Source organism: Kryptolebias marmoratus, linkage group LG14 (genome assembly GCF_001649575.2).
Source record: "Kryptolebias marmoratus isolate JLee-2015 linkage group LG14, ASM164957v2, whole genome shotgun sequence".
In the NCBI taxonomy this organism is placed as follows: Eukaryota; Metazoa; Chordata; class Actinopteri; order Cyprinodontiformes; family Rivulidae; genus Kryptolebias; species Kryptolebias marmoratus.
This window is the reverse complement of record NC_051443.1, coordinates 9,221,723-9,246,882: the sequence shown is the minus strand read 5'-3', so window position 1 is coordinate 9,246,882 and position 25,160 is coordinate 9,221,723. Positions and strand designations below refer to the sequence as shown.

The 25,160-nt window shown below is 40.6% G+C and overlaps 2 protein-coding genes across 6 annotated transcripts in view; both read left to right on the top strand.

Moving 5' to 3' along the window:
- The window catches only part of tln1 (talin 1), a 68,377-nt gene extending 60,121 nt beyond the window's left edge, over positions 1 to 8,256 (top strand). For both annotated transcript variants that reach the window (XM_017427438.3, XM_017427437.3), the window contains 4 exons: positions 459 to 521; positions 609 to 791; positions 6,571 to 6,696; positions 6,875 to 8,256. In XM_017427438.3, coding sequence (XP_017282927.1) covers positions 459 to 521; positions 609 to 791; positions 6,571 to 6,696; positions 6,875 to 7,009 — 507 coding nt within the window. In that variant the 3' untranslated portion in view covers positions 7,010 to 8,256. The remainder of the gene's footprint in view (positions 1 to 458; positions 522 to 608; positions 792 to 6,570; positions 6,697 to 6,874) is intronic.
- Positions 8,257 to 10,972: 2,716 nt separating this feature from the next.
- tpm2 (tropomyosin 2 (beta)) overlaps positions 10,973 to 25,160 on the top strand; it is an 18,694-nt gene continuing 4,506 nt past the window's right edge. Inside the window, exons 1-5 of one of the 4 annotated variants that reach the window (XM_017427464.3) lie at positions 10,973 to 11,224; positions 18,602 to 18,727; positions 21,426 to 21,559; positions 22,101 to 22,218; positions 23,282 to 23,352. In XM_017427464.3, the coding sequence (XP_017282953.1) occupies positions 11,111 to 11,224; positions 18,602 to 18,727; positions 21,426 to 21,559; positions 22,101 to 22,218; positions 23,282 to 23,352 (563 nt within the window). In that variant the 5' untranslated portion in view covers positions 10,973 to 11,110. The remainder of the gene's footprint in view (positions 11,225 to 18,601; positions 18,728 to 21,425; positions 21,560 to 22,100; positions 22,219 to 23,281; positions 23,353 to 25,160) is intronic. The other 3 variants (XM_017427463.3, XM_017427461.3, XM_017427460.3) reach the window with 3 other exon arrangements.

The following is a 25,160-nucleotide window of genomic DNA, read 5'->3' as shown; positions in this document are numbered from 1 at the left end:
TCAGCTTGTAGGGCACCACAACTGCTTCCACCCGCGTCGATCATCATCATCATATGAAATAACTTTTTGTCACAGCAAAAAATAGTGGCTGGTAAAATATTTGAGTGGCTGGTAAAAAAATTTGTCCACCAGCCACAGTGGCTGGTGGACAAAATTTTTAATTTCCACCCCTGCTTTAAATGTGTAAAAACATACCATAGTGTAAAATCTCTCAACTGCACAAATCCTGAAAGTCTTGCATCTTTTATGTATTTATTTTTCTATTGAACCAATCAGAGGATTCTTTTACCTTTTTATAAAGCGAGGGGAGTTATTTTCTTCTAAAATCTTGTACGAGTTAGATTTTCACATTGGTTTTACCTGAAAGAAAATCACTTAAAAAGACAGTTTTGAAGTTGTCTTCTATAAGTTTAATTTCTATTTGAGCAACAAACAGCCAAGCTGTGCTGTGTTTTCAGGTTGGAGCAATCCCAGCCAATGCGGTGGATGATGGACAGTGGTCTCAGGGCCTGATTTCTGCTGTAAGTTTCTCACTTTAAGCTTCAATTTAAGAATAATCATAACGTTATCATTGAACTGTTGGACCACTGGTCATCTTGGCTGCTCAGGCTCGGATGGTTGCAGCAGCTACCAACAATCTGTGTGAAGCAGCCAACTCTGCAGTGCAGGGACACGCCAGTGAGGAGAAGCTCATCTCGTCAGCCAAGCAGGTCGCGGCCTCCACCGCTCAGCTGTTGGTGGCCTGCAAGGTCAAGGCTGACCAGGACTCTCAGACCATGAAGAGGCTCCAGGTCAGTGCTGCATGTCTACCTGCTTTACATACACAATGTTGTTACTTTAGCACTTTAACTCACCTTATTGAGCTAACTGCAAATGTTTGCATCTATAGGGGAGCTTTTGATGTCTTGTGCTGCTTGCAAACAAAAATAATGAAGCTGATGGAAAAAAATAAACAAATTTTGGTAGATGAAGTTCTTTTTCACTGTCCTATGTAACGCTAGTTCAGCATTTCAGACATCAAATATTGTGGACAAAGATTGACAAAATTATAACTGATTCTAGAAAAGAACTTTATTAAACTGTTTAAGTGAGTTTACATGTGTCTACTAATATCAAGCTCAGAAGATCCTGAAATGGAAGAGAAACAGGATTACCAAACTTCATTTAGCTACAGAGACTCCGTGTTAATTTTCTTGCTTGACAAATAATCTCTGATGTTCTGTCATCCCTTGTCTTCAGGGTTCACTCTCCTGCATAATTTAGATGTTTCCCTGCTTCAACACCTGATTTAAATGAACAGGTCATTAGCAGGCTGCTGCAGAACTTGATGACACGATGAGAAAGTATATCAGTCATTTTAGCCAGGTGGGTTTAATCAGGGAAACATCTAAAACACGAGGAGCAGGACCACTGAACGCTGCTCAAACTCATTCAGCCATAACATTATGGCCACCAGCACTTAAAGTAACGCTGCTCATCTTGTTTAAAAGCAACATTGTGCTGGGAGGGCCTCCATACTGGTAATCACAATGCCAGTGACGCTTGCCAGCAACCTAAATATTTTTGCAGGCAAATTGATTGTGTTGGAAATTTCAGGTTTGAAAGAAAACCTCAGCTAAACATTACATTTCCTAGCTAGAATATGAAATATTAGACAAAATACTGGTATAGCACTGCTAACTTATTTCTCTAGTTCGGTGACTGTGCATCTCTTGAGAATTTGCCATCAGAAAAGCAAATAAATGAGAGCAAAAGAACTTCAGACCTTCCAAACTAAAGCGAATGCTTGATTAATCAAAGTTGAAGGTGGTTGGAAATAAAGATGGAAACGTCTGCTCTAAGGTGGGTGTGGAGCTGAAGGAAATGTTTCCAGACCACGTGGTCCCAAAGAAAGTGTCACTTGTGTTTTTTAAGAGTTTGTGCTTTCAAGATTATAAATCTTTAATCCTTCTTTATAGTCCAAGTGGTGTGTGACAGTTTGTGGTTGTGGTAATATTTGTCCAAAAGCCTGTGGTCACACACGGGCAAATACTGTCTAAGTTTTTATAAATCATCCAGTCAAAATGTGTCCAGAAAACACAATGTCTGAATATAGCCTTCCGTCCTCCCTCAGGGCACTGCGTTAGTTTAATTGTTGTTTTTCTGTTTAATTACCTTTTAAAATGCTTTCTTTTCTTTGGTCCATATAGTTCAAAACATGTGCATTATTTAGAAGAATAGGAGAGAAAACAAACTAACAAGTTAGATAACTCTGTAACTGTATTGCCAGCTGTTTTAACACTTTGTTGAACCTTATGTATAGAGTGTTTCTTTTTTAGCTCAGGTTGTCAGGGTCAGACCCAGAGTTACCTCCCCAACCATCTCACCCTGTTTTGTCATGCTGTGGTCCGATGTTGTGGCTTGTATAGTAATATCTTCTGAAAAAGATACAGATCTACAGTACCAGCTAAAGTTACATCAACATTAATCATTCCGCAACAGCTGAGGTTGTCAGAAACCAAACACTATACCGAAGTATCGCAACTGGCCGGACTTTAAAAATGTAGCGATACAGATGAGCTGCCTGCTAAATCGTAAGGATTAGCATCCTCTATATTTAGCTGTAATAGGGCCTGTGTAGCAGCCTTTCTTTGTTTTTAAAAGGTGCTTCAGAGAGCACCAGAGGCTGAGAAACCCTTGATCCAATAACGCTGGGTTGGACATGTCCCCTTGTCGGCACAATACACTTATAAAATGTTACTTTGATGACATCACTGGCGACATCAGGATTATGTTTTCATGCTTGGCAAAACTCCTCCGGAGACATGCAACTAGCCCAGAAAGGTTATAGAGGTGGCCTGTTCTAAAGATTATTTTTAGTTTTTCTCGACGAACTGCTTTTAAAGCAAGTGACTCTGGTGGAAATAATGTGGCTCAGCAAGGTTGCTGTGACCTTTTATATGTAACTGATGCAGCCAGTTGCAAGCCATGGCAGAAAGCACGAGAATTTCCTGTCCCCCTCAGCCACCCAAATATACTAGCTTTGAGGCTGCGTGTACGCTAGCTGTGAACGCATCGACCTGCCCAGGCCGGCTCATATTCTCTGATCCAATCAGCAGTGGCTTATCTCCTCCTCTTCTGGGCCTGCAGCTGCCACCACAGTCATTCCCATACATTCACGTCGACAGAGCGCTGGACACAGTCCACTCGGTCCATCCATGGCACCAGAAACTGGACACATTAGTATGGATCTATGATTACACCAAGAGTATTTACTCTCTCTATTTCTTCTGTGCTGCTTTTTGAGGCCGTACTTACTCAAACTTCTATGAAATAAGTAGGAGCCGGTGGTTCTGGGGCAGAGCTGGTTAATCCTGCACTAACTTGGTGAGTTTACATGCAGTTGCCAACTTTAAATCTGTGGCGTGATTTTCCAAACAGGATTTTCCAAATTGCTAAGATGTCTGCAACATGTGCCACTGCAGTTAGGCTAATAAACTTACACAGAAGCCGTTTGGTGTTGAACTACCCTGTTTATCATGCAAAATGAACCACATGACCGGCTGTTACTGTTACAGACACATGTACATCCGTTTTCTGCCGATTACACAGAGGTAACAGGTCCAGGAGGGAAACTCAGACCTCCCTCTTCCCAGCGACACACTCCATCTCCTCCTGGGGGATCCCAAGGTGTTCCCAAGCCAGAGAGGAAAAATATTTCCTCCAGTGAATCTGGGTCTGCCCTGGGGTCTCCTCACAGTGGGACGTGTCCAGAAAACCTCCTGAGGGAGTTGCCCAGGAGGCATCGTAATCAGATGCCTGAACCACCTCAACTAACTTTTTTTGATGACAGGAGCTCCCCCATGATGATGAAACTCCTCACCCTTTCTCTTAAGCTGAGCCTGGCCACCCTAAGGAGGAAGCTCATTTCTGCCACTTGTATCCAGGATCTCGTTCTTTTAGTCTTGATCCACATCTCATGACCATAGGTGAGAGTTGGAACATAAACAGACCAATAAATCAAGAGCTTTGTCTTTTGGCTCAGCTCGTTCACCACAACAGACCAGAACAAGCCCCCTGATTACTACAAACAAAGATCTCTTGAACCTTTTCCCACTCCATCGTACCATCACTCTTGAACAAGACTCCCAGGTACTTGAACTCCTCCGCTTCAGCCAGAGACTCACCTCTAAGTCTGAGGCCAAGGTTTTCAACCTAAAAAAGGTGGAACGCTCCCTTCAGGTCAAAGGAGCTGAGTTTCATCCTAACAGCTTCACACTCTGTTGTGAACCAGCATACGTTGAACGTCGTGACTTGAAGACACCAACAGAACCACATCATCACAACAAGCAAAGACGAGACCCTGAGGTTCCTAAACCAGACTCCCAACTCTCCGTGACTGCATCCTGAGATCCTGTCCATGAACACCACACATAGGATCAGAGACGAGGGATGGCCCTGGCAGAGTCCAATCAACACCAGGAACGAGCTCAGCTTTGTGCCGAGGATGCAGACACGGTACTTTCTCAGGTTATACAGAGACTGAATAGCCCTTATACGCGATCCTAGCACCCCAATTCCTGCAGCACCCTCCACAACACGGTCGTAAGCCTTCTCCAATTCCACAAAACACATGTAAACTGAAGACTCAAACTCCCATGACCCCAGGTGGAAAGATCTGGTCCACTGTTCCACGACCAGCCACACTGCTCCTGAATCTGAGGTTGGACAATCAGTCCTAGCCCTCCTTCAACAGCCTGGGGTAAACAGTTGTAATAGTTTGAATATTTTAAACATAAAAAGTTATTGAAAGCATAGTGTGAGTTGTGAACAATAGGGTAACAACACACAATAAGTCAGATGTACAAGACTGCCAGAGTAAATCTGGAAGCTGGCCTCAAGGAAACAAAGCAGAGACTCCAGAAACATCACAGGCTGCAAAGCACCATCTCTCTTGCCAGGAGTGACTTTTACACTCGCCTTTCTCTCCTGTTGACAAAGACAATGAATGAAGCTGCTGATGACATTTATATTTGTGGACTAAAACCAGAAAACCAGCTCACTGATGCCACTACTGATATATCCCCCATCAGGTGTAGTGTAGGTGCCAATCCCCCAGCGGTAAGATACAATAAAGTTCACTTCAATCCAGTTATTTAATTTAACACAGTCAGTTTTAATATATTTGTAACTCTAAATATATTGTAATAAATAAATGAAATACAAAATTAAAGTAATGTGTGTTAATTTCAGCTCAGCATTCAGGGCAATCGATCCACACACACTCTGCTGTTTGGTGTTGGACACAAAAGAAGACCTCAGTCAGACCAGTGCACAACACTGGAGGCACTCATGGTCATGTGTTCAGCCCCCCTTCTGTTTAATGTGAACCACAAAAAGAATTGCTCCTTAAAGTTGCCAATGACATGACCTTTATTAGCAATGATTGAACATTAAATCAGGAGGACACAGACAGTCCAGAGTGAACTATTCTCAGAAAAAACATCAGATTGCTGATATTTATAGCTAAAAAAAAAAATCTGTCTTATTAGCGGAGCTGAAGTGAAGCAGTTTTTAGGTTCTTGGGAATGATTATCACACAACTTGAGTTTCATAAAGAAATTTTACAAGCAGCTGTTTGAGACCCAAAAAGGCTCAGTATCATTGCTCAGTTCGTGTCTGCAGTGAGCCAGAATGGGGACAAAGTGGAACGAGATGTGAGCTGGCCAAAATGTCAAGGATATGTGGAGGGAGATTCAACCATTCAGAACATTTTCAGTCTCTTATCCACCAAACATCAGTGACACTAGTGAGGCGACACGTTTTGTGCAGTTAAAATGCTGCCAAGAGACTCTTGACTTTCAAAACTGTTTTATTTTTATTTATTTTTTTGCTCAAGAAATGCTCTACATTTTTCCACAACATTGATTATTCTTTGCTGTTCAAATATTTACAGATATTGCAAAGGGATCTTTGTTTAAACTCTGGCATAAACTGTCCGAGTCAACTCTGTCTGTTAGCGAAATAGCTCATGACTCACGCGACCGATTTTAATTAAAGGAGGTTGATTACACTGTGTAGGTTTGCTGCGTGACCGCATCGCGCAGCTACAAAGGGAGCGGCTCGGTTTATGTTGGATGTCGGGGCCAAACTGACAGCAACATTCCAGCTAAAGATAAACCAGGAGAGGAAGATTTCAGCCCACACAGCCACAAAAGGAAAACTTGTCGTGTTGGAGTTGGAGCTGCCAATGAGAGAAGTGTTTAACTCACAACTTTGCCTTTTACAGCTCTTCTCCAGCACTGAGCAGGAACAAAAAAAAAAAAAAAAAGTTCTGGTGTGTCTCTGAGCATAAATGGAACTTAGCATTCTCTTTCCAGAAGGAGAACTGCTACAAATCTGTGTCTGTTGTGGTACATTATGAAGGATATCTGTAATCTCTAAAGTATTGTGTTGATAATACATCTAGTCTTGGATTTGTTCTTTTACAAGATTTGAGAAAAGCTCCTTTAAGCTGACCTTGAGGTCCAGGTTTATCTCCGTTCTTTGTCTTCAAAGCTTAATTTCCTTACCCTCTGTATGTTTCTGTAGGCTGCTGGAAATGCTGTGAAGCGAGCCTCTGATAACCTGGTGAAAGCAGCACAGAAAGCAGCATTTGATGCTCAGGACGACCAGGCTGTGGTGGTGAAGAGCAAGATGGTGGGAGGCATTGCTCAGGTGAGTCAAAGTTCCCAAAGGCAGAACAGCCACACCATCTGGGTGTTTCTCTAGCTAATAGCTCACAAACACGGTCGTCTAGAGGCATAAATTCAAATTGTCAAAGCTTCTGCCTTTGTGTTTAAACGTGTGTGTGGGTTTCAAGCTGGTCCGCTAACAGACTGTGGTGACGTTCCAGATCATTGCGGCTCAGGAGGAGATGCTGCGGAAAGAAAAGGAGCTGGAGGAGGCCAGGAAGAAGCTGGCCATGATCAGACAGCAGCAGTACAAGTTCCTCCCCTCAGAGCTGCGAGAGGACGGCCAGGAACAGTGAGTGAGTGAGTGAGTGAGTGAGTGTGTGAGTGTGTGCGTGTGTGTGTATGAGTGTGTGTGAGTGTGGGGGGGCGTTGCGCCGACAATCAGCATCAACAGTAACGTAATCATTGGAATGCTCAGGACCTCCCATCGGCTACTGCTTCAGCACAGACGCAACTTTGGGCAGACTCATTCCACCTTAACATTAACATATCAGGAGGCATCTTATTAATCTGTTATGGTGTTAAATTTTTGTTGAATAATGCCAAATATTAGCGTTTTGCTAATATCGAATCTTCTCCATTCAAGTGCTAATTAGGTTATCTGTGCTTTTGATAAAATGTGTTCATAAATGTCTTTTTTTTTTTTCCAAGTTTGTGCGTTCAAGCTGTGTGGCATTGTGAAATGACAAAGTCATACCAGTCTGTTACATCCCATAGTTATAAAGATGGAATCTAATAGTACAGTTTGTTTAAATGCCAAAATATTCATAATCTATGCAAATTTATCTTTGCTTTGTTTTTATTTGTTTGTTATTTTGTCTAAACACATTTCCAAAGAGCCTTGATGTTAGCAGAAGTCTCATATCTTTAATAACATTCAGTTTGTTACTTTTACTGAGAAAAATCTCAAAGAAAAGCAAAATAAATAGTTTTACATCTAAAAAAAATAACAATGGAAAAAAAGATTTTGAAAAAAATCAGTATTTTTTTAAAAGGATGAGCTCTGAACTATATTAAAGAGATGTCTTTCTCTTATTTTTAGTATTTAGATCTGGGTTGTGTTCGAGGACTTGTTTGTGTAATGATCATAAAGCCATATATTTAATGTCGGAACATTTCATATCAGCATGACTGTATGACAACACTCCAGTAATGTATACGCTGAAACATATCTGGTGCCATTTGTAGCAGACTTGTCATGTTTTTTTAAACGAACCATGTGTTAACATGTCCTTACAGTCAAAAAGCCTCGTATTTGTGCTTAGATCATGTGTTCATTTTGAGTTTCTCAAGTATTAACGATTCTATTTGCCTTAGAAGTGCAATAACTTCATCACTCCGCTAAGTATCAAACACAAATCGCTTTATTGTCTTTCACGTCATTTTAGACCTAACAGAGCAGTATAAGACTGTAATCATTGAAACTTTTCTCATTTTGATCACATGTTGACTTATCGTGGTAGAATAAAAATGCTGGTGCACAGTAGTAGTGCCGGGCACTGTAATAGAGATTTATATACAATAAAGCAAATTTTCACTGAAACTGTTTCTGCCTTTTTTTGTCTTTTGTGGCGGCGGCCGATGATTTATGTGTTTGTCTGAACCAAAAAAAAAAAGATTTTAATGAAACTCAAAGACGCTCTTAGACGCTCATCTACAACTGATTGCCTTTTAGAGATGACCTGATTCTGCAGCTAATTAGCAAAAGATAGTTATAGCTTAGCCATTTTTACAGATATTGAGTTCAAATTTGGTGTGGTAGTATCTGAAGGTAATCCCCAACGTGTTGGAATACGTTTTCAGTGTTATTTATTTTTATTTTTTTACAAAGATGACAATTTTGTAGCACGCTTGGTCAAAACATCTTAAATATCTTTACTGTACATATTGCCTGTAAAATGATACCCATTAGTTTTTTTAGGGATCCCCATTAATCTCTACTAAATGCAGAGAATATTCTTCCTGGGGTCCACATCCAAAATTAAAATGTTACAAACAATTCATTCGAAACAACACATTTAAAACGGGTCAGTACTTGGGCCCATAATTAATTAATTAATTAATTAATTTTAAAATGTGTATATATATATTTTCTCTTTTTAGTCTGGTTCTACCAGTACAAACTAGTCCAAAACGTAGCCAAAAAAAATTCTGACGACGAGTTAGTTTGTTTTTATTTTCCTCAAAATGGACTAATGAGAAGCTGCTGATTCTTGGTGTATTTGCAGTTGGTTTGTTTTTAATTCAAAGATGTTGGCGACCAAATGGAAGTGGACCAGTGGCCTCTTCTGGCCCTTGGACCGCATTTTGCTCCCGTTTGCAACGGAGCAATGCTCAGCCTAACCAAACAGGAAGTGGATAAGTAGTGAGCCTATGTTCAAAAATGGATGTCTGAGAGCTGTCCGACATTCCAGCATCTATTTTTCCAGCTTTCTTTTTTTCTACACTGAGCTCACATGTGAAATATGTGTTTCAGTCCCAAGTTTAATGCTTAACTGATAATCATTTTGATAACGTAGGCCCGTATTCCCTAATGTCTGCCTTTTCTTTCCTTCAGTACTGGATTTATGTGTGGGATCCATGTTCTGTACAGCAGAGATGAGTTTACTGAGACAAAACTGATCAGGAAACTGAAGGATGAGTTGAAGAAGGCAACTTAAAACTGTAAAAAATGTGACGCTGATCAAAAGGGTGTTACAGTGGGTTGAAAAGTTTTTACTCCACCCTCCCATTCCGAGACATTTAGCTGATTCTCCTTAAACCAGCGGAGTGTTGCTTCAGCTGTGAGTTTAGGGTCTTTGTCCAGCTGGAAGGTGGACCTCCGTCCCAGTCTCAAATATCTGCAAGAATCAAACCGGTCTTCCTCAAGATTTTCTCTTTATGTTGCTCCGTTCATCTTTCCTTCAACTCTGACCAGTTTTCCCAGTCCCTGTCGATGAAAAACATCCCCACAGCATGACGCTGCCACCACCATGCTTCACTGTGGGGATGGTGTTCTCAGCCCTTGATGACTAAAAGCTCTATTTTAGCATCATTTGGCCACAGCACCTTTTTTCCACATGTTTCTGGAGTCTCCAGTATGATTGTTGTGTGCTAAATTAAGAGTTTACAGCTGTTGGGGATCCAAGCACTGAACCCTGCAAAACTCCACAACTAACTCTGTTGTGTAAGATTCATCTTCTACATGAACAAACAGGAATTTACATTTGCCCGGATCAAGAGGGCTTTTTAATTAAAGGTTCAATTACAGCAAACCTAAAAGGTTGTGGTACATGTCCAGTCACAAAAAAAGAGGTCAATCAGATCCAAAATGGAGGCACCAGTTGAAGGGAAATCCTCTTAGAGCCGTTTGGTTAGGACAGGGTCTGGAAGACATTGATAATTTTGGATGAAACGACTGGTTTCGATAACTCAGAGATCAACTGGGCTGAAAGGTTTGAAAGGTGGACATTATGGACATTTTTCCACTAATAAAAAAAAGTTTTGTTTATGATGGAGTCACCACTACGGAAAGTTGAAGGAAAGCACTTCTGACAGCGTCATTATTCTGTCACCCTGGCTATGGTGCTGAAAAGAAACCTGCAGTTCTGCTTGGTTCCTTCAATTCATTCAGTTAATTCAGTTGTGGCTTTCCTTTTTTACGAGCTACCGCACTATTTCCAGTCGCCGTCTCCTTTTGAGTTATCTCAAGGTCTGATTTAAAGCACACAGCTGGGAATTTTACCAAAAATCCAGCCTCCAACACAAATTAAAAGGATTGATTCGTTTTTTTGTTCCAGTTGTTTTCAAATCTGCTACATATTCATTTATAAATTTCAGTTTTTCACATGAAATTCACCTTATTCTATTTGTTTTAGTCAGCAGGGTGTGAAGGAGTTGTGCTGGTTTTCTATTACAAAAGAGTTTTCAGCCTTGCTGGAAAGATGGACCTTATTTCATCTTACATAAAGAGGTCAGTGGGAACATTTTGTTTACAGATTTATTGAAGGGCGGTTTGTTCCTGATCCGATCCACACGAGGAAGGTGGAAAGAACTTCATTAATCTTGGAGATTTTTTTTTTTCCCCTCTAAATATTTGGGATTTGAGCTGAAGTGTAGCCTGCTGTTTTCTGTCTCATGCAGAGTGATGACACACACATGTGATTGTGCACACTTCTGATTTATCCTCACACACACACACACACCGAACAGCTCCCGCTGCCTAAATATGGTCAACAACTTTCAGGCTGGAGCTCCAGCAGCTGGTGGGCCGTTCCTATCTGTGAGATCTCTTTTCTCCTTTCAGTCAAGCCCCACAGCTCGCTCCTGTCCACCTGCCCGAGTCTCCGTCCGGATAGCCCAGTCCTCTTCCCTTCTCTTTTCTCCTCTTCTCTGCTGAGAGCCCCACACGCGCAAACATGGAGGCCATCAAGAAGAAAATGCAGATGCTGAAGCTGGATAAGGAGAACGCCATAGACCGCGCAGAGCAGGCTGAGGTGGACAAGAAAGGAGCGGAGGACAAATGCAAACAGGTGGGTTGATGGGAGCCCAGCTCGGTTAGACAAGATAGGGGGGGCAGCCCTCTTACTGTGGTGCTCCACATGTGCTGAAACAAAATACAGGTTCTTCATGAATGGGTTCATTTTACAGCAAAATAATGTGGACAAAAAATGAACACAAAATATAAACAAAAGGATAATAAAAAATGTAAGAATGATTGGTTAATTTGTCTGGACTTTATTATAATGAGGCCTTTAGGAGCTGAAAGGATCAACTATTAAAAATGAACTTAGATCCTTAATATTTGCATCACCAGCTCTGAAGCAAGCTAAACCCAGTGGTTTGGTGTCCCTCCGATCTTTTACACCAACAGACTTTTAAAAAGTCAGAATGTCTCACATCAGGAGACAGTTGGTCAGAAAACTGGGAGACCTGCAAAGGAGTGTCTTTATTCAAAGGACAATTGGATTGATTTGCAAATATCTTCCCATGATGATTGTGGTAGAAAACAAAATGTGAGCAGAAGATTAAAAAGATTTTAGCCAAAGCTGCATTTGGACGCAGTTGAGGACAGGAGGACAGGAGGACACGTCTCCTCCTCTACAGGACACAGATCCAATGATCTGATCACTCTTTTAAACCTGGAGCTCTATATTTTGGTTTCTCTGTTGTGTTCTTTAAAAAAAAAAAGCGCTTTACTAACTGGTGGATGTAACTATTGTGCTGTAGTTTGAGAATCAGATCCCCACCCCGGTTTATGCCCTGCTGCTTTATCGCCCACATTCAACTCAGCGGGGCCTGGATTTACCTACAAAACAAACATGGCGTTGGATTAAAGATGATGCCAGACTAGCAGTAGAGGACGTGAAATGAGTTTAGATCAAACAAAGCGGGGGACATCTGGCTTTGATGAACATGTTTTTCTGTTCATCAGATCTTTACGTAATGCTGCTTCCTGCTCAAAGACGACAAACTTTCGAAGTAAGAAGATTCAACTGGACTTCCCAGTCCCCCCATGTCAGATTTCTAAGTTGGAAAGTTGGAGCCCACACCAGTCCCACCTTCAACGTCCAACCCATTAAACCTGTTGATAGCTGCTTTAATAAACTGCACAGAGCGTGACTTACCGTACGTTTCATTTGTACTCAGAGGTCAGAATTTAAGAGTTCCAGGTTGGAAAAATCGCCTGGAATGCCACCCCAAAGTTAGAAATCTGTTTTGGAAAGTTTAAGATTCCCGAGGAACCCCAGCTTCAAAATCCAAAATGGCTGACTCACAGATAAAAAGTTGTGATAATCGCAGTAAAAGTTAAATATTGTTGCTTCTGTTGGTTTGTAGCTCAGTAATTCAGTCACACACATAATACCGTCCAGTCTGAACTGGTGAACATGTTGCTGCAGTATCTGAATGCAGAGAATACAGAAAAATATTCTTCTTATCAGCTGCTAATAATAATTAGCCTGGTTTCTGAGCACAACAATTAGATCCTGCTGGTTTTCCAGTTTTCAGCTGGAACGTGACTAACTCCGGTGTGATGTAATTCCTCAGACGGTAAACGGATCACAGAATTAGGACTCATCCACGCTACGGTGGACATTTTTTAAAACTGAGCTTTTCTGCTGTGTTTGTGCCTCTCGTCCACACACAAACTGTGAGTTGTTGGTGAGAAAACACTTATTTTTGAGAACATTTTCCAGGACGGAGATTTCTAAATTCTGTTTTTGGTGGACCCGTGTGAACTTTTCAAAAAACAGTGCTGTAGCAGCCTGTTTGACTCATGGCTACTGCTACTACCACTTTGTGTCCTAGAAACCCAAACAACAATGGAGATGTTTCTACTTATTTTTCTACGTTTGTGTCCTGATCCTGTCGTCAAACTTTGATCATGGGCTGAAATGATTGAGAACTGAGGAAACTAAACAATCTGAAGGGGGAAAACAAAGATTTTGGGACATTTTTGTTTTTAATCTGAGCTAATAATGTTCTCTCTCTGCATTTGATATGTTGCTAATGTGGACCTTTTGCGCCACCTAGTGGCACGGCATAGGTATTTTGGCATTTTGGTCAAATAAAGTGGATGGATTGTCTTTTTTAATAATTGGAGGAAAAAAAATGTTTTAAAAAATGTTTGGGGTATTGTAGATGGGCCTTTAAACACTGTTACCACCCAGTGGTGAAGCATGGGTGTTTCATGATAGAACAGTGTGGATGCAGAATAGCATATATACTGTATATAAACGAGGAAAGCAGGGTTCGTTTAAAAACATATCTGGATTAGTGTAGAGGGGACCATATTCATTTACTCACACACCTTAATAAATACCGTCCAGCCTGTATCAGTGAATGTGTTATAAGGAAAACACTCAGCTGTGAACTTGTGTTGTTAATAAGAGCCATTCTGGTCGTTGAACTAATCCCACTGGTTTTCCAACACAGCTGGAAGGAGAACAACAGGGGTGTGACATCGGTCATTTATGATCTGAGTTACTGCCCAGTGTGACTCATGCAGGAGTAGTATCCCTAACTCGTTTAGATAAAGAAATCCCAGACGTGATGGACTTTTTCTCCAGCTGGTCTCAGAGATGTGAACGAATGGGAACCTGCAGCTCTGTCATCAGACTTATAATAAAGACTGAGTTATAATTACAAGATTCCAAACTAAGAACAATGACAGCAGAGGTTTTCCAACTCTTACTATAGATACACACATCAGTCGTGCACTCACACTGGAAAATATTTGGTATATTTTCCTGACTCTGGCTCACACGCAGCGTTCTTCTGTGTCTACACCTGAACTGATCCCATCACGCTGACGTTGTTTCCAGCTCTGGGATCTGTGACTTCTGATACGAACTGGAGCGAAGCAGACCCTAGCTCTGTTGGACAATGCTGACATGTGTTTTTAATAGGCTCTATGTGAAAGCAACGTTATCTCAGTGCGTTTGTTTTGATACATGAAGCTTAAATGTTTAATAAAAAGATACGTGCAAAAACAAATTAAATGGAAAAATCGTGTTTTTGAGTCTTAGTGTTAAAACACATCTGATCTAAGAGTGACCTGACTTTAAATGTACACTTCTGAATCTTTATTTTTTACTTCTTAATTAAATCCCTGAATGACTTCACTCTGCTCTGCAAACTCACCTCTTCTTGTGCAGACGTGGGGTTTTTATCTTCAGGTTTTCTGTTAAACGCTGTCTTTGTGGTGTGTTCAAGTCCTGTTCAGAAACAGTTTTTGTTGGATTGTTGCATTCAAGCCTTTAGATTTCAGTCTAAATCACAGACGATGGCTCCTTCTGGCCATGAAATAAAAGAAAGGTTTAGGTCACTGAACTGGTGAGTTGCTCATATTACTTGCAGGTACTATTTTACAATAAGGACACCTTTATGAAGGATTTATTAGTGCTTTAGGAATAGTTAGTTTTGAAGTTGTAAATATGTTGTTTTTTTTAACTTATAAAAATCTTTATGTTTGTTGAAGCAGGCTCACTATTTGTCAAGTGTTGTACCTTTATTTAATCAGGTAAATGTAATTATTTTTTGGTACTTTTTTTTTTAAACTATGATCCAAAACAAACTTTGCACCTACAAGTGCTCATAGTTCTCACATGCAGGTCACTTACTTAATGTTTTATATTTAAAGTTTTAAATAATGAAGAATAAAGAAAAAGCCTGAGAATGGAGAGTACAGATTATTGTTGGCTCACTATCTGACAGGAAATGAGACGGTGTTTTTCTTTTATCCAGTTCTCTGTGACTCGTTATTAATGGTTTCAGTGTTTACAGCTTATTCTGCGCTATGAACTCATGTTAAATCATTTATAAGGGGAACCGTGTTGTGAAGTGGTAACTAATTTCAGATTTGCTTTGTGGTCTGAATTATGGATTTATCTGAATATATGCTGGGAAACACTTCGTGTCAGGAAGAAAACAGCAGAAAACATTAAATGTAATTTCAGGAGCACTGACTGCTGTTTCATTTAGATTTAATGTTTTTTTTTTATAAATGCAATTGTTTTAACAGAACCGTGAAACTTTCAAAAGGAATTATTTAATTATTATCATCAGAAAAAAAAAAACTTTGAGCTGTAAATTTACCCAAACCTTTTCAAGTTGTACCATCTCGCCTGAAGCCACATAACAAAACAATCAGACATTTTATTAATCTGTTTAAATTTTCACTGAACACATCTCAGAACCCTTTGTTTTTCATGAGCAAGTTAACTTCCTAACCAGAGAGAAATACAAGTTTTTAGGAGATGAGAGCCCCTTTTTTTTGCTCGTTTGTTTTGGTGAAGTGTGTGACGAAGGCCTGCTGCTGCTGCTGCTTCAGCAGCTGATGTGGGTCCAGGTTCTGGTTGGATGCTGGAAGCAGATGGTGTCTCTCTGAGAGTTCAGGTTCTGTTTCAGTTCCTGTCCCTGCTTCGGCTGTTTTTTAAACACGTTTCTATTTGTGCAGAGATAAACAGGCTGCAGCTACTGTTCAGTAGTTTGGAGAATAAAGCATTAGTGCTTACCCATCAGCAGCTGTGTGGACGACTTTACACCATCTACTGGTGTGGTTACTGCTTGTAATCTGCATTAGAACTCCCATTGACAAGCAAAAACTTGTTATTATCTTAAAAACCACTGCAGGGTCCATTATCACTAATCAGAATTAATTAAACCGAGCAAATGTGAGCTTTACTCTTTCAATCACTATTGATCCAAGTAACATGAATGAATGCAACAAGTAAAAAAGGATGCGAGTTACACACTTCATGGCCCACATAAGGATGTTTTCCTTTTTGTATTTAAGCTTTTTGTTTTCATCTTCTTGTCACCTGTTCTCTCACTAGCTGCACCTCCTTGACAGCTCCTTCCTCGGTCACTCCTCCAAAATGTCCAACATGACTGGCGTTTGAAAGGAGCCTGCAATGCGTCAGTAAACCTCATGAATCACATCCACACACACTGGTTGGTGAGCGCCAATCTAAAGGCACTTTGTTTCCAGACTGGAGCTTTTGCTCAGGCTTAATCTCTTGAAGACCCCGTAGTCCTTGCTGGGGTTAGGCAGGTTAGCCATGAAAGCACTGCTGATAATTGTGTGTTTGGAGTCAGTCCTCTCATGTAGTCAGTAGTCACTCTACTTAAATGGTTTTATTGAATAAATTGGGTGCAACAAGAATTTATTGTCCCGACCCATGTGTGATGGTTCCATTTAGTGAAGTAAAACTAAAACAGGGCAACACAAGATACACAACACCAGAGCAGACCACGGAGGACTGAAAGCTACAACCACAACAAAAAAGCAAAAACCAGAAGTATAAGTAGTGCGGAGGGTGATTACTGATGAGAGCAGCTGAGAAGATGCAAACAGGACAAACAAACTACACTGTCAAAACACCACAAAAAACTCCAAACCCTGACAATAAGGAGTCAACAAATTGCATTAAATCCTCACCTTGGTTCAGTCCCACACATTGGAAAAGAAAAGAACTTCCTTTCCCAGGAAGAACTCGCTAGCAGAACCGAGTCAGGATGGGCGGCCATCTACCTGGGCTCAGGGGACAGGGTGGAAAAACGGGATCGAGTTGGGGTTTTTTTTGGTCTCACTCGGGTCTTTAAACGCAAAGTCACAACAAAAGTCTCACGTAACTTTTGATTTCTTCTTGCGCCAAAAAGCATGTGCATGTCTGTTACATCTGAAGGATGTGAGCGATGGACCGATCACACGACCACAAACCTACTGTCCTCCAGCTGGCAGCCATCGCCTCGGCTGCTCTGGAGGGATGAACTAGGAAAGGTTGCCTCCGAGCAGTTTGGGAGAGCACCAGATTTATTGGCATGAACATAATGCTTTTTTGTTTATCCCTTTATTCGTCATTTCCTGTTCTCTACTGAAACAGTCTACAACCATTTTAGAAGTGAAAAATTAGCTTTTATACATGAACCTTCAGTTACCCAACATTTGTGTCCTCTCCAGTCGCCTGGAAGACTTCACAGTGACAGTAATAACTTCTGTACTGGACATGTCCGGTGAAAAGGCTTGTAAGGTGGATACCTGCACTCAGATTAGGTCTTATAGAATTGTTAGTTCACTGCTGCTGTCAGGGAACATGGTGAGGTCTTAGCCTCTTCACAGTGTATTTGACAGGATCAGGTGGGAGTCTTTTTATAGACAGCAGTCATTCAGCTGAACAACTGCAGACATATCATTGTCCCCAGAGGACTGCAGCTCGAAGCCATTACAATGCCCACAACGTTACCCCGCTCCACTTAGAAACATTTATTAGTGGCTAGTGTCTATTTCTGCGTTACCCCTCAAGACCCCCACCTTCTTTGAATTGTCGCTGCTCCTAGCGTCAGGATTAGAAAAAGTCCAGTTCTATTTGTGAGCCAGAGGCCCTACATGGCTGCAGGCTGAGACAGGCGGAGACAGGTGAAGGAGAGAGGACATTTGTTCGGGGGACATTGTCATCAGGTCTCCCAGCTGTGGTTCACAACAACCTTTTTATAGTCCTTAAAGAGACAACGATCTTTGGAGTCACCAACAAAAGGACAAGGCTAAAGAAGAAAAAAAAAAATGTTGATTTATTCGGAACAACACTTTGTCGACAAATTCATATTCTGAGTCAGGAGGGTAAAGTTTAAAGATGGATCCCCTCAGGTGCTCTCTCCATTATTTATTTAGCAGATTTAATGTTAATCAGCTCATTAGTCATCACTGAAGGAAAACGATAAAAGCTACTGTCAGGCTGTATTTTGCTCTGAATGTTGGCGTATTTTTAAATTTTTAAACTTTTAAACTTTGGTCATAATTTGAAAAAGAAAGAAAGAAATCCAACGTACTTTGTAAAATGTCTTGTGATGTAATGTAATATTTAATGTATAATATATAATATAATAACAATATTTATAATGTTTAATGTAATATGTAAAGTTCTTGATACCTTCCTGTTATATCGTGTATGTACTGGGTTAAACGGTGGGAAAGTTACCGCGTACTACGATGTAAGCAAGGCTCGTCAGTTTTTGTTGGTGTGGCGTTTTATTCCTCCATGCTTCTGTCTTCTGCCAGCATCTAGTCATGGTTTGACAACCATCTTCTGTGTGTTCTTGTGCTCTGTTTGCTGGGAGATCTCAGTCTGTCCTCATCTTCAATTAAAGTCCAAACCAAACCCTGAACAGCAGCTGAAGCAAAATGAAGAATCATTGAATGAACGTGTAGGAACGTGTAGGAACGTGTAGGATAGAAAATCATAATGAGCTGGTCTTTAAAATTGATCTAAGTGATGAAGACACCACCAACCCTTTGTAAGAGCAATGAGCTCCACGTTTTTGGTAGAAAACGAAAAAGAAAGGTTTTGTCACCTTTTGGTTTCTTGTTCCTCTCTGACATGTTTTGCCTCCGTGTTTGTGGTCTGCAGCTGGAGGAGGAGCTGCTGGGCCTGCAGAAGAAGCTGAAAGGAGTGGAAGATGAGCTGGACAAATACTCAGAGTCCCTGAAGGATGCCCAGGAGAAGCTGGAGCAGGCAGAGAAAAAGGCGACAGACGTAAGTGACAAAAAGTGCATCAGTGCATTGGATAAAAGCAGTAAAACTGGACGTTTCTAGTGTCTCACAACTAGTCAGTCGAACGTGAACTTTGAAACGTGTGTTGCTGTAACTGTTTTGTTTGATATTAGCTCACAGATTTGTTCCAGGAAGCTGTTTCTAAAGAACCCTAAAAACTGCATTAATCCAGTTTTAGGATTATGGTCATTTTAAGGGCGCCATAAATGTTCACACAAGAAATGTTCCTTCAAAGTAACCCATCAAAAAACAAAAATATGTCCACCTGACATGTCTGCACAAGGCCTACAAGAGGGACTTATATGCATGTTCTTAGCACAATCTGTGTGTTTCTGGTTTATTTTTTAAACATTTTTTCTTTTTATAAATGCATTCTGTTCAATTCTAGTCTTCTAGCTTGCTCAAATGAGAAAAATTAAGTGATTCTTGTTTTCACTTACACTGTCTTGTTGCTTCAGACTGTATGCACCCCAGATGTTTCATATTTTGTCTCATCTGCTGAGTTTTTTTTTTTTGTTAACTTAAAATATGCAATGCATTGTGATCTCAGTAGGTAACTGTAATTATCAGAAAAGCAGGATACATGAAATTTCCAAAAGTAAACACTGTCATAGTGCGCATACTGAACATGTCAAATACTGTTCACAGACAGGAGTGTCTACAAATTTACCTCAAATAACCTAACTGTATTATAAAATTTTTAAAGCAGCATTTTTTCTGCACATCCTGGTCACTGCAGTGAGCCAACTTTTTAAGCTCTCTCTGCTGACCTCATTGTAGTTTTTATATAAACACTTTCCACCAACAACAGAAAGAAACTAATTCTTTATATAATCTGAGGTTAAATGTGATCGTCAAAGTCAAATATTACCTGGTTTAAGCAGGTTAAACGTAACACTCGTTGATTTTTTTGCATGAACTTTATTTTGAAATATTACCCGGAAGTCATCTGGAGCAGTTGCCACGGAAACGCCGCGACGCCTGCGTGTAGCTTGGGGCTAAAAAAAAAAAAAAAGAAATGGCGATGTTCGCGTCGGTAGACGCGGTGAGGAGGAAGATTCAGAGCCTGCAGCAGGTGGCCTACGAGGCGGAGGACAGAGTGGGGTTTCTGCAGGAGGAGGCGGACATGGAGAGGCAGGCCCGGCAGAGGGTAACAAACTTTACCCCCGCTGAACACCGTGTGACCTGCTGGGATAAACCGGGACTCTGGGGGGCGCTGTTGGCTCCGAACAGCTGAACTACAACGCAATGAAAATTAATTTAAGAAAAAACTCTCTGCGCAGTTGTTTTGTTAAGTAATGGCCATATTAATGTTAAAGACATACGTCACTCACGTATTTTAACTCAATTCTCGAATCGTTTACTGGTCTAACAAACTCCTAACCGACGCACTTCTTTTATCCACTGGCGTAAGTTAGCGGCGCACCGAGCGGCCTTTCAGCGCGAGCGGTGACTGTTCACCGACTTTGACAGATAGACAGATAGATTACTTACTCTTCCGATTGTATGGTCTCAACTAATTTATTAATTACATAATTACGCAATAATCATGAACACCTCTGACAGATCGGCTCTGTTTATTTGACAAGACGTCACGCTGGCGTTTAAACATAACGCTCTTCCTCTCGTTGTAGCGGCGGTAGATAAAAGGAGCGGACCCCGGGAAGCACCTGAGACTCAATACAGAGGTTTCAAACAAAGGAGATTAATTTAATTATTCATTCCACATTATTGGAACTGCTGGTCTGAAGCACAGACATATTCTTATTGAAGAAAATGTGATCAAGCTGCAACCTGAAGGAAAAGTGTCTTTAAATTCACCAAACCCCTTTGGGATGCTGGTGCCAGTAACATACACCAGAGTCAAAAAGGACAAAGAACAGAAACCCAAAGAAATACAGAAACGAGACAAAAATATTAAGACTGAAATACATGTTATACAAGTGCATAAAGAGAAAGAGAGGTGAAAGTATAATATTAATGATCTGATTAATCACTTAGTAAAAACCTTTAAATAACTTGTCTATTTAAATCAGAGTATTTTTTTCTGTCAGAAAATTAGGTACAGAAGCAACAACTTGAATAACTAAATGTCAATGGTTCAAATGCAACAAAGGACTGTGAAGTATTTCAGAAACTCCTAAAATCAGATAAAAATGCCCATCTTGTCTGAAAGTGTGAAATAATTCTCCTGTAACCAGATGATGAACTCAAGCTGAGGCAAAATGCTGCCTTACTTTTTTCTGCCACTAGATGGCTCTGCACTGAATGCTTTCTGTTCATTTTTAGTGACTGGATTCCAACCTGCATTTGTTTTTATTAGTGTGTTATATTTTTTATTTACCCCAAGATTTACTTTAAACAGTGACTGAGTTATCAGTGTTGTTTTGTCTATATCTATCTATTTATATTTATATATTACCTGAATTTCCCCCTGCAGGACAATATAGGCTGTTTCTATTTTGAATGGAGCATAGGCTTGTCCTGTAGTATGATTACAAAGATTCCTAATGTGTCTTTCCCTTTCATGCACACACATACAGACACACACACTCAGGGATGAGTACATCATAGACAAGGACACTGACTTGGATGTGGAACAGGGGGTGATAAACTTTCCAGCATGCAGAAGACCAGTGTACCACTCGACCCTTAAAGTAATGTTTACGTGTCTCTGCAGGCCGAGGCGGAGGTGGCATCTCTAAACAGGCGCATCCAGCTGGTGGAGGAGGAGTTGGACCGAGCTCAAGAGAGGCTAGCCACTGCTCTGCAGAAGCTAGAGGAAGCTGAGAAGGCTGCAGACGAGAGCGAGAGGTGAAAAGCGTCCTGCTCTTCTTCCATTAGGCTTTCACAAGTTGCACGAGATACTTTTCCTGGAGGGAGTCGGAGCAGTCTCTGTGATGGAAACTGTTTGAGGTTACAAGCTGATTTTGGGTGGACTCAGCTAGAGCAGACCTGGAAAAACTGTCCGCTGTTGAAACTTATGCCACCTGTGTCTGAAAGCTAATGAAACTACCTGCTGTAACTGAACACTAAAAAGTATTTCTAGACTTCCTCACAGGTTTAAAAACAATCTTAAGATTCTTGTTATTGATTCTTAATATAGATAATTTATAGAGTAAAACGTATGATCAGTGTGGTGATTTTTTTCTAGCATTTTTTGGGTTGGTTAGAGCTATGCTCACTTATCCTAAACACGTTCAGTATTTCTGTTAGTCTCATTTTTTAACTGTTTGTTTGGCTTTTTCACAGTTGATTTATTTGATTTATAAAGGGATATAATACGCCTAATCACACGTACAGACAGTATTTATTGCACTGAAAACCCCGGGGGGGTCGATCTGTTCTCTTTCAGAGGAATGAAGGTCATAGAGAACAGAGCAACGAAAGACGAAGAGAAGATGGAGATCCAGGAGATGCAGCTGAAGGAGGCCAAGCACATCGCTGAGGAGGCTGATCGCAAATATGAAGAGGTGGGGAAGAGGTGGCATTTAGTCTGTGTCAAACTCGGGGGTCGCTCTCCTGCATGTTTTAGATGTGTTCTTGCTTTAAAACACCTGGTTTAAATGGATGACTCGAGGACCTCCTGCTGGAGAACTTGATGATTTGGTGAGGAGGTAATTAAACCATTTGGATCAGGTGTGTTGGAGCAGAAAACAACTAAAACTTCCAGGACAGGAGAGTTTGACACCCCTGGTCTATGCAAAGTTTAACGTTCACAAAGTGAGCTCCAGTCTTTATTAGTCACATCAAATATGTTTTAGCCCATAACAGTTTGGGGCAAATATTATTTTGGAAACAAAGAACACAGATAAGGCTTGTCTTAACTCTTTAAAATCTAATTTATCTTTTTAAAATTAGTTTTGCTTCCCAACATATGTTTAATATGCATCCTTAGTGTTTGAATAGAGGACAGATGGGCTTTTTTTATTGGCTCATCTGAAAGCCTTCCTCCGTTCTGACACAAAAAGCTGACCGGTGGGGAGTTTCAGATTTCCCTCATTTATGTGTTCAGCCTTCCAGCTAAGAGCCCGTAGCAACACGAGCAGCACAGACATCTGCTTAGAGCCTCTTATTTCATTAATTAATGTACGATAATTACAGCTAGCATAGTGATTATATTATCTCACACAAACATTTTTCACATAACAAACAAACTTCCAGAAAACTGTAAAACAGCTGAAACACTGGGTGCCTTTAAATCTCAACTTAAAACTCACCTGTTTAGAGTTGCTTATGGCTAAATTAGGGTTAGAGTGCAGTTTTCGATGTCTTCGATGTTTTTCTCTGTCTTACTGTTTATTCAATGTCACATGCTGTTTTTATTTTGTTTTTTAATTATGTAAAGCACCTTGAAATGCCTTGCTGCTGAAATGTGCTATACAAATAAAATTTGAGTGATTGATTGATTGATTGATTATGTAGTATAGAGTCAGAAAAAAAAGCATTCTGGACGAATGCTAAAACCAGAAATCATCTTTATACGGAAGAAGACCTTTGTTTCTCTGAGTGAAATCGGTGTGTGAATGTCTGCAGGTTGCCCGTAAACTGGTCATCCTGGAGGGAGACCTGGAGCGCTCAGAGGAACGCGCTGAGGTGGCTGAGGCGTAAGTCGATAAAGATAAAGACATGAAGCAGTTTTTTTTAGTGTTTATGCTGTCATAGCAGAGAAAATGCAGTAACTACAATAACAACATGTGAGCTTTGGTTCTCAGGAGTGTGGAGTGTTTGTGGGGCCTTTTGGCAGCGATGCAGCTGATTTTTGTTGTTTTCCATAAACGTCACCAATACTGCTGCCATACCTGTTGGTTTGTTACAGACGTCAGCTGTCTTTATAACATATTTGTATTATTATTGCAGTATTATTTATATTGTTCAGACTAATTGTTTTAAGCGTATTTGATTGGTTGGATTCTGCAGTCTGCCACTAGACCCGTTCAAATGCTACACACTGCTCCTTAAGAGTGATTGTAACTCACTGTATGAGCATGTAAGTGATACTCATTAGATGCAGTTTAATATGTTGCATTTAATTAATTTTAGTTTTCTGGTACCATATTTTCCGCACTATAAGACGACCTGCAAATGAATGGTCCACTTTCTAACTTTTGTCATATATAAGGTGCACCGAACTATAAGGCGCATCGCCATGCACCTCCCAATTTTTGTAATCTCGTGCGGACTCCATTCAAAATGGACGATTTCGGTGCTCTAGCAGAACCGGTTCGCCTGTATCAGCATTTAAATGATCCCAAAGATGAGAGATCACAAACATAATCAAGCGGTTCAAAACTCAAGGATGTAAGCATCAAGTATGAACGCCTCCACCGCGTGTGCGGAGCCCTGTGTGACTATAACTGAGCCTTAATGCTACAAGCAGTGCAGCTTTGTAGTTTATCAAAGTTGTACTCAAACATTACAACTTCTTACTTATATAAGGTGCTCTGGATTATAACGAGCACTGTCATATTTTGAGAAAAATGAAGGCTTTTAAGTGCGCCTTATAGTTTGGAAATACGGTATAAATTAAAAGAAATCTGGTACTGCATTCAACATGTTTACTTTTTAAATAACTTAAATGTGTGAAAATGTTTCATTTTGTTGTGATGCATTAATTAATTTTTATTAAATGGCCTGTTTCAGCCCTAGCCCTGTACTCAAAGGGATTTTTCAGCCATTTTGAAGTGGGGTTTTGTGTAAACGTTTTAAACAAAGTTGTAGGTAGTTGCAGTTGTGGACCGACAGGACTGATGAGTTTACAGCCAGTCTGAATGTAGCTGAGACCACAGCAGATTACTGCCGCCTTCAAACGGCTCCAAAATTTGTAGGGGTTCATGCAAACATTTTCTCAGTGCATGATTATTTACATGTGTAGATTTCTACAGTTATTAGAAAGCACAAACAGTGGCAGCAGTGGGTTGTAGTGCTTCAAGTGCAACATGGAGTCAGTTCCAGCAGGAATTTGAAATGATTTCTGCCAAATATAAATGTAACTGTGAGATGTGAAACTGACAGCAGCGTCAAAGTTAAAATATTAGCTTTTGAGTGAACCGATGTGGAATTTAGGAGATTTTAGAGATCGTACTGATAAGCTAATAGTAAATTGTCGGAGTACAGCGATTTTTCCTCGACATTCAGACTAGCCGTTAGCTCGTCATGAACTCCTCTTCAATCCGACGCCGTTCAGTTGCTCCTAACTTTTACGCAGAAAACCATTGAAAAATTGGCCGAACTGCCCCTTTAAGCAACATGTAGTCGCGTGCAGTCCACAGCAGACGCACCGATCACATAGACCTGAGTGTGTTTTTCTGTGTGATTCCTGAAATGCATCATTAATGCATGTGTGCACCACCGTTGCCCATTTGGGTTGTTTCTTTTTTTGGCCCACTTACCCCCCCCCCCATCTCTCCCCACC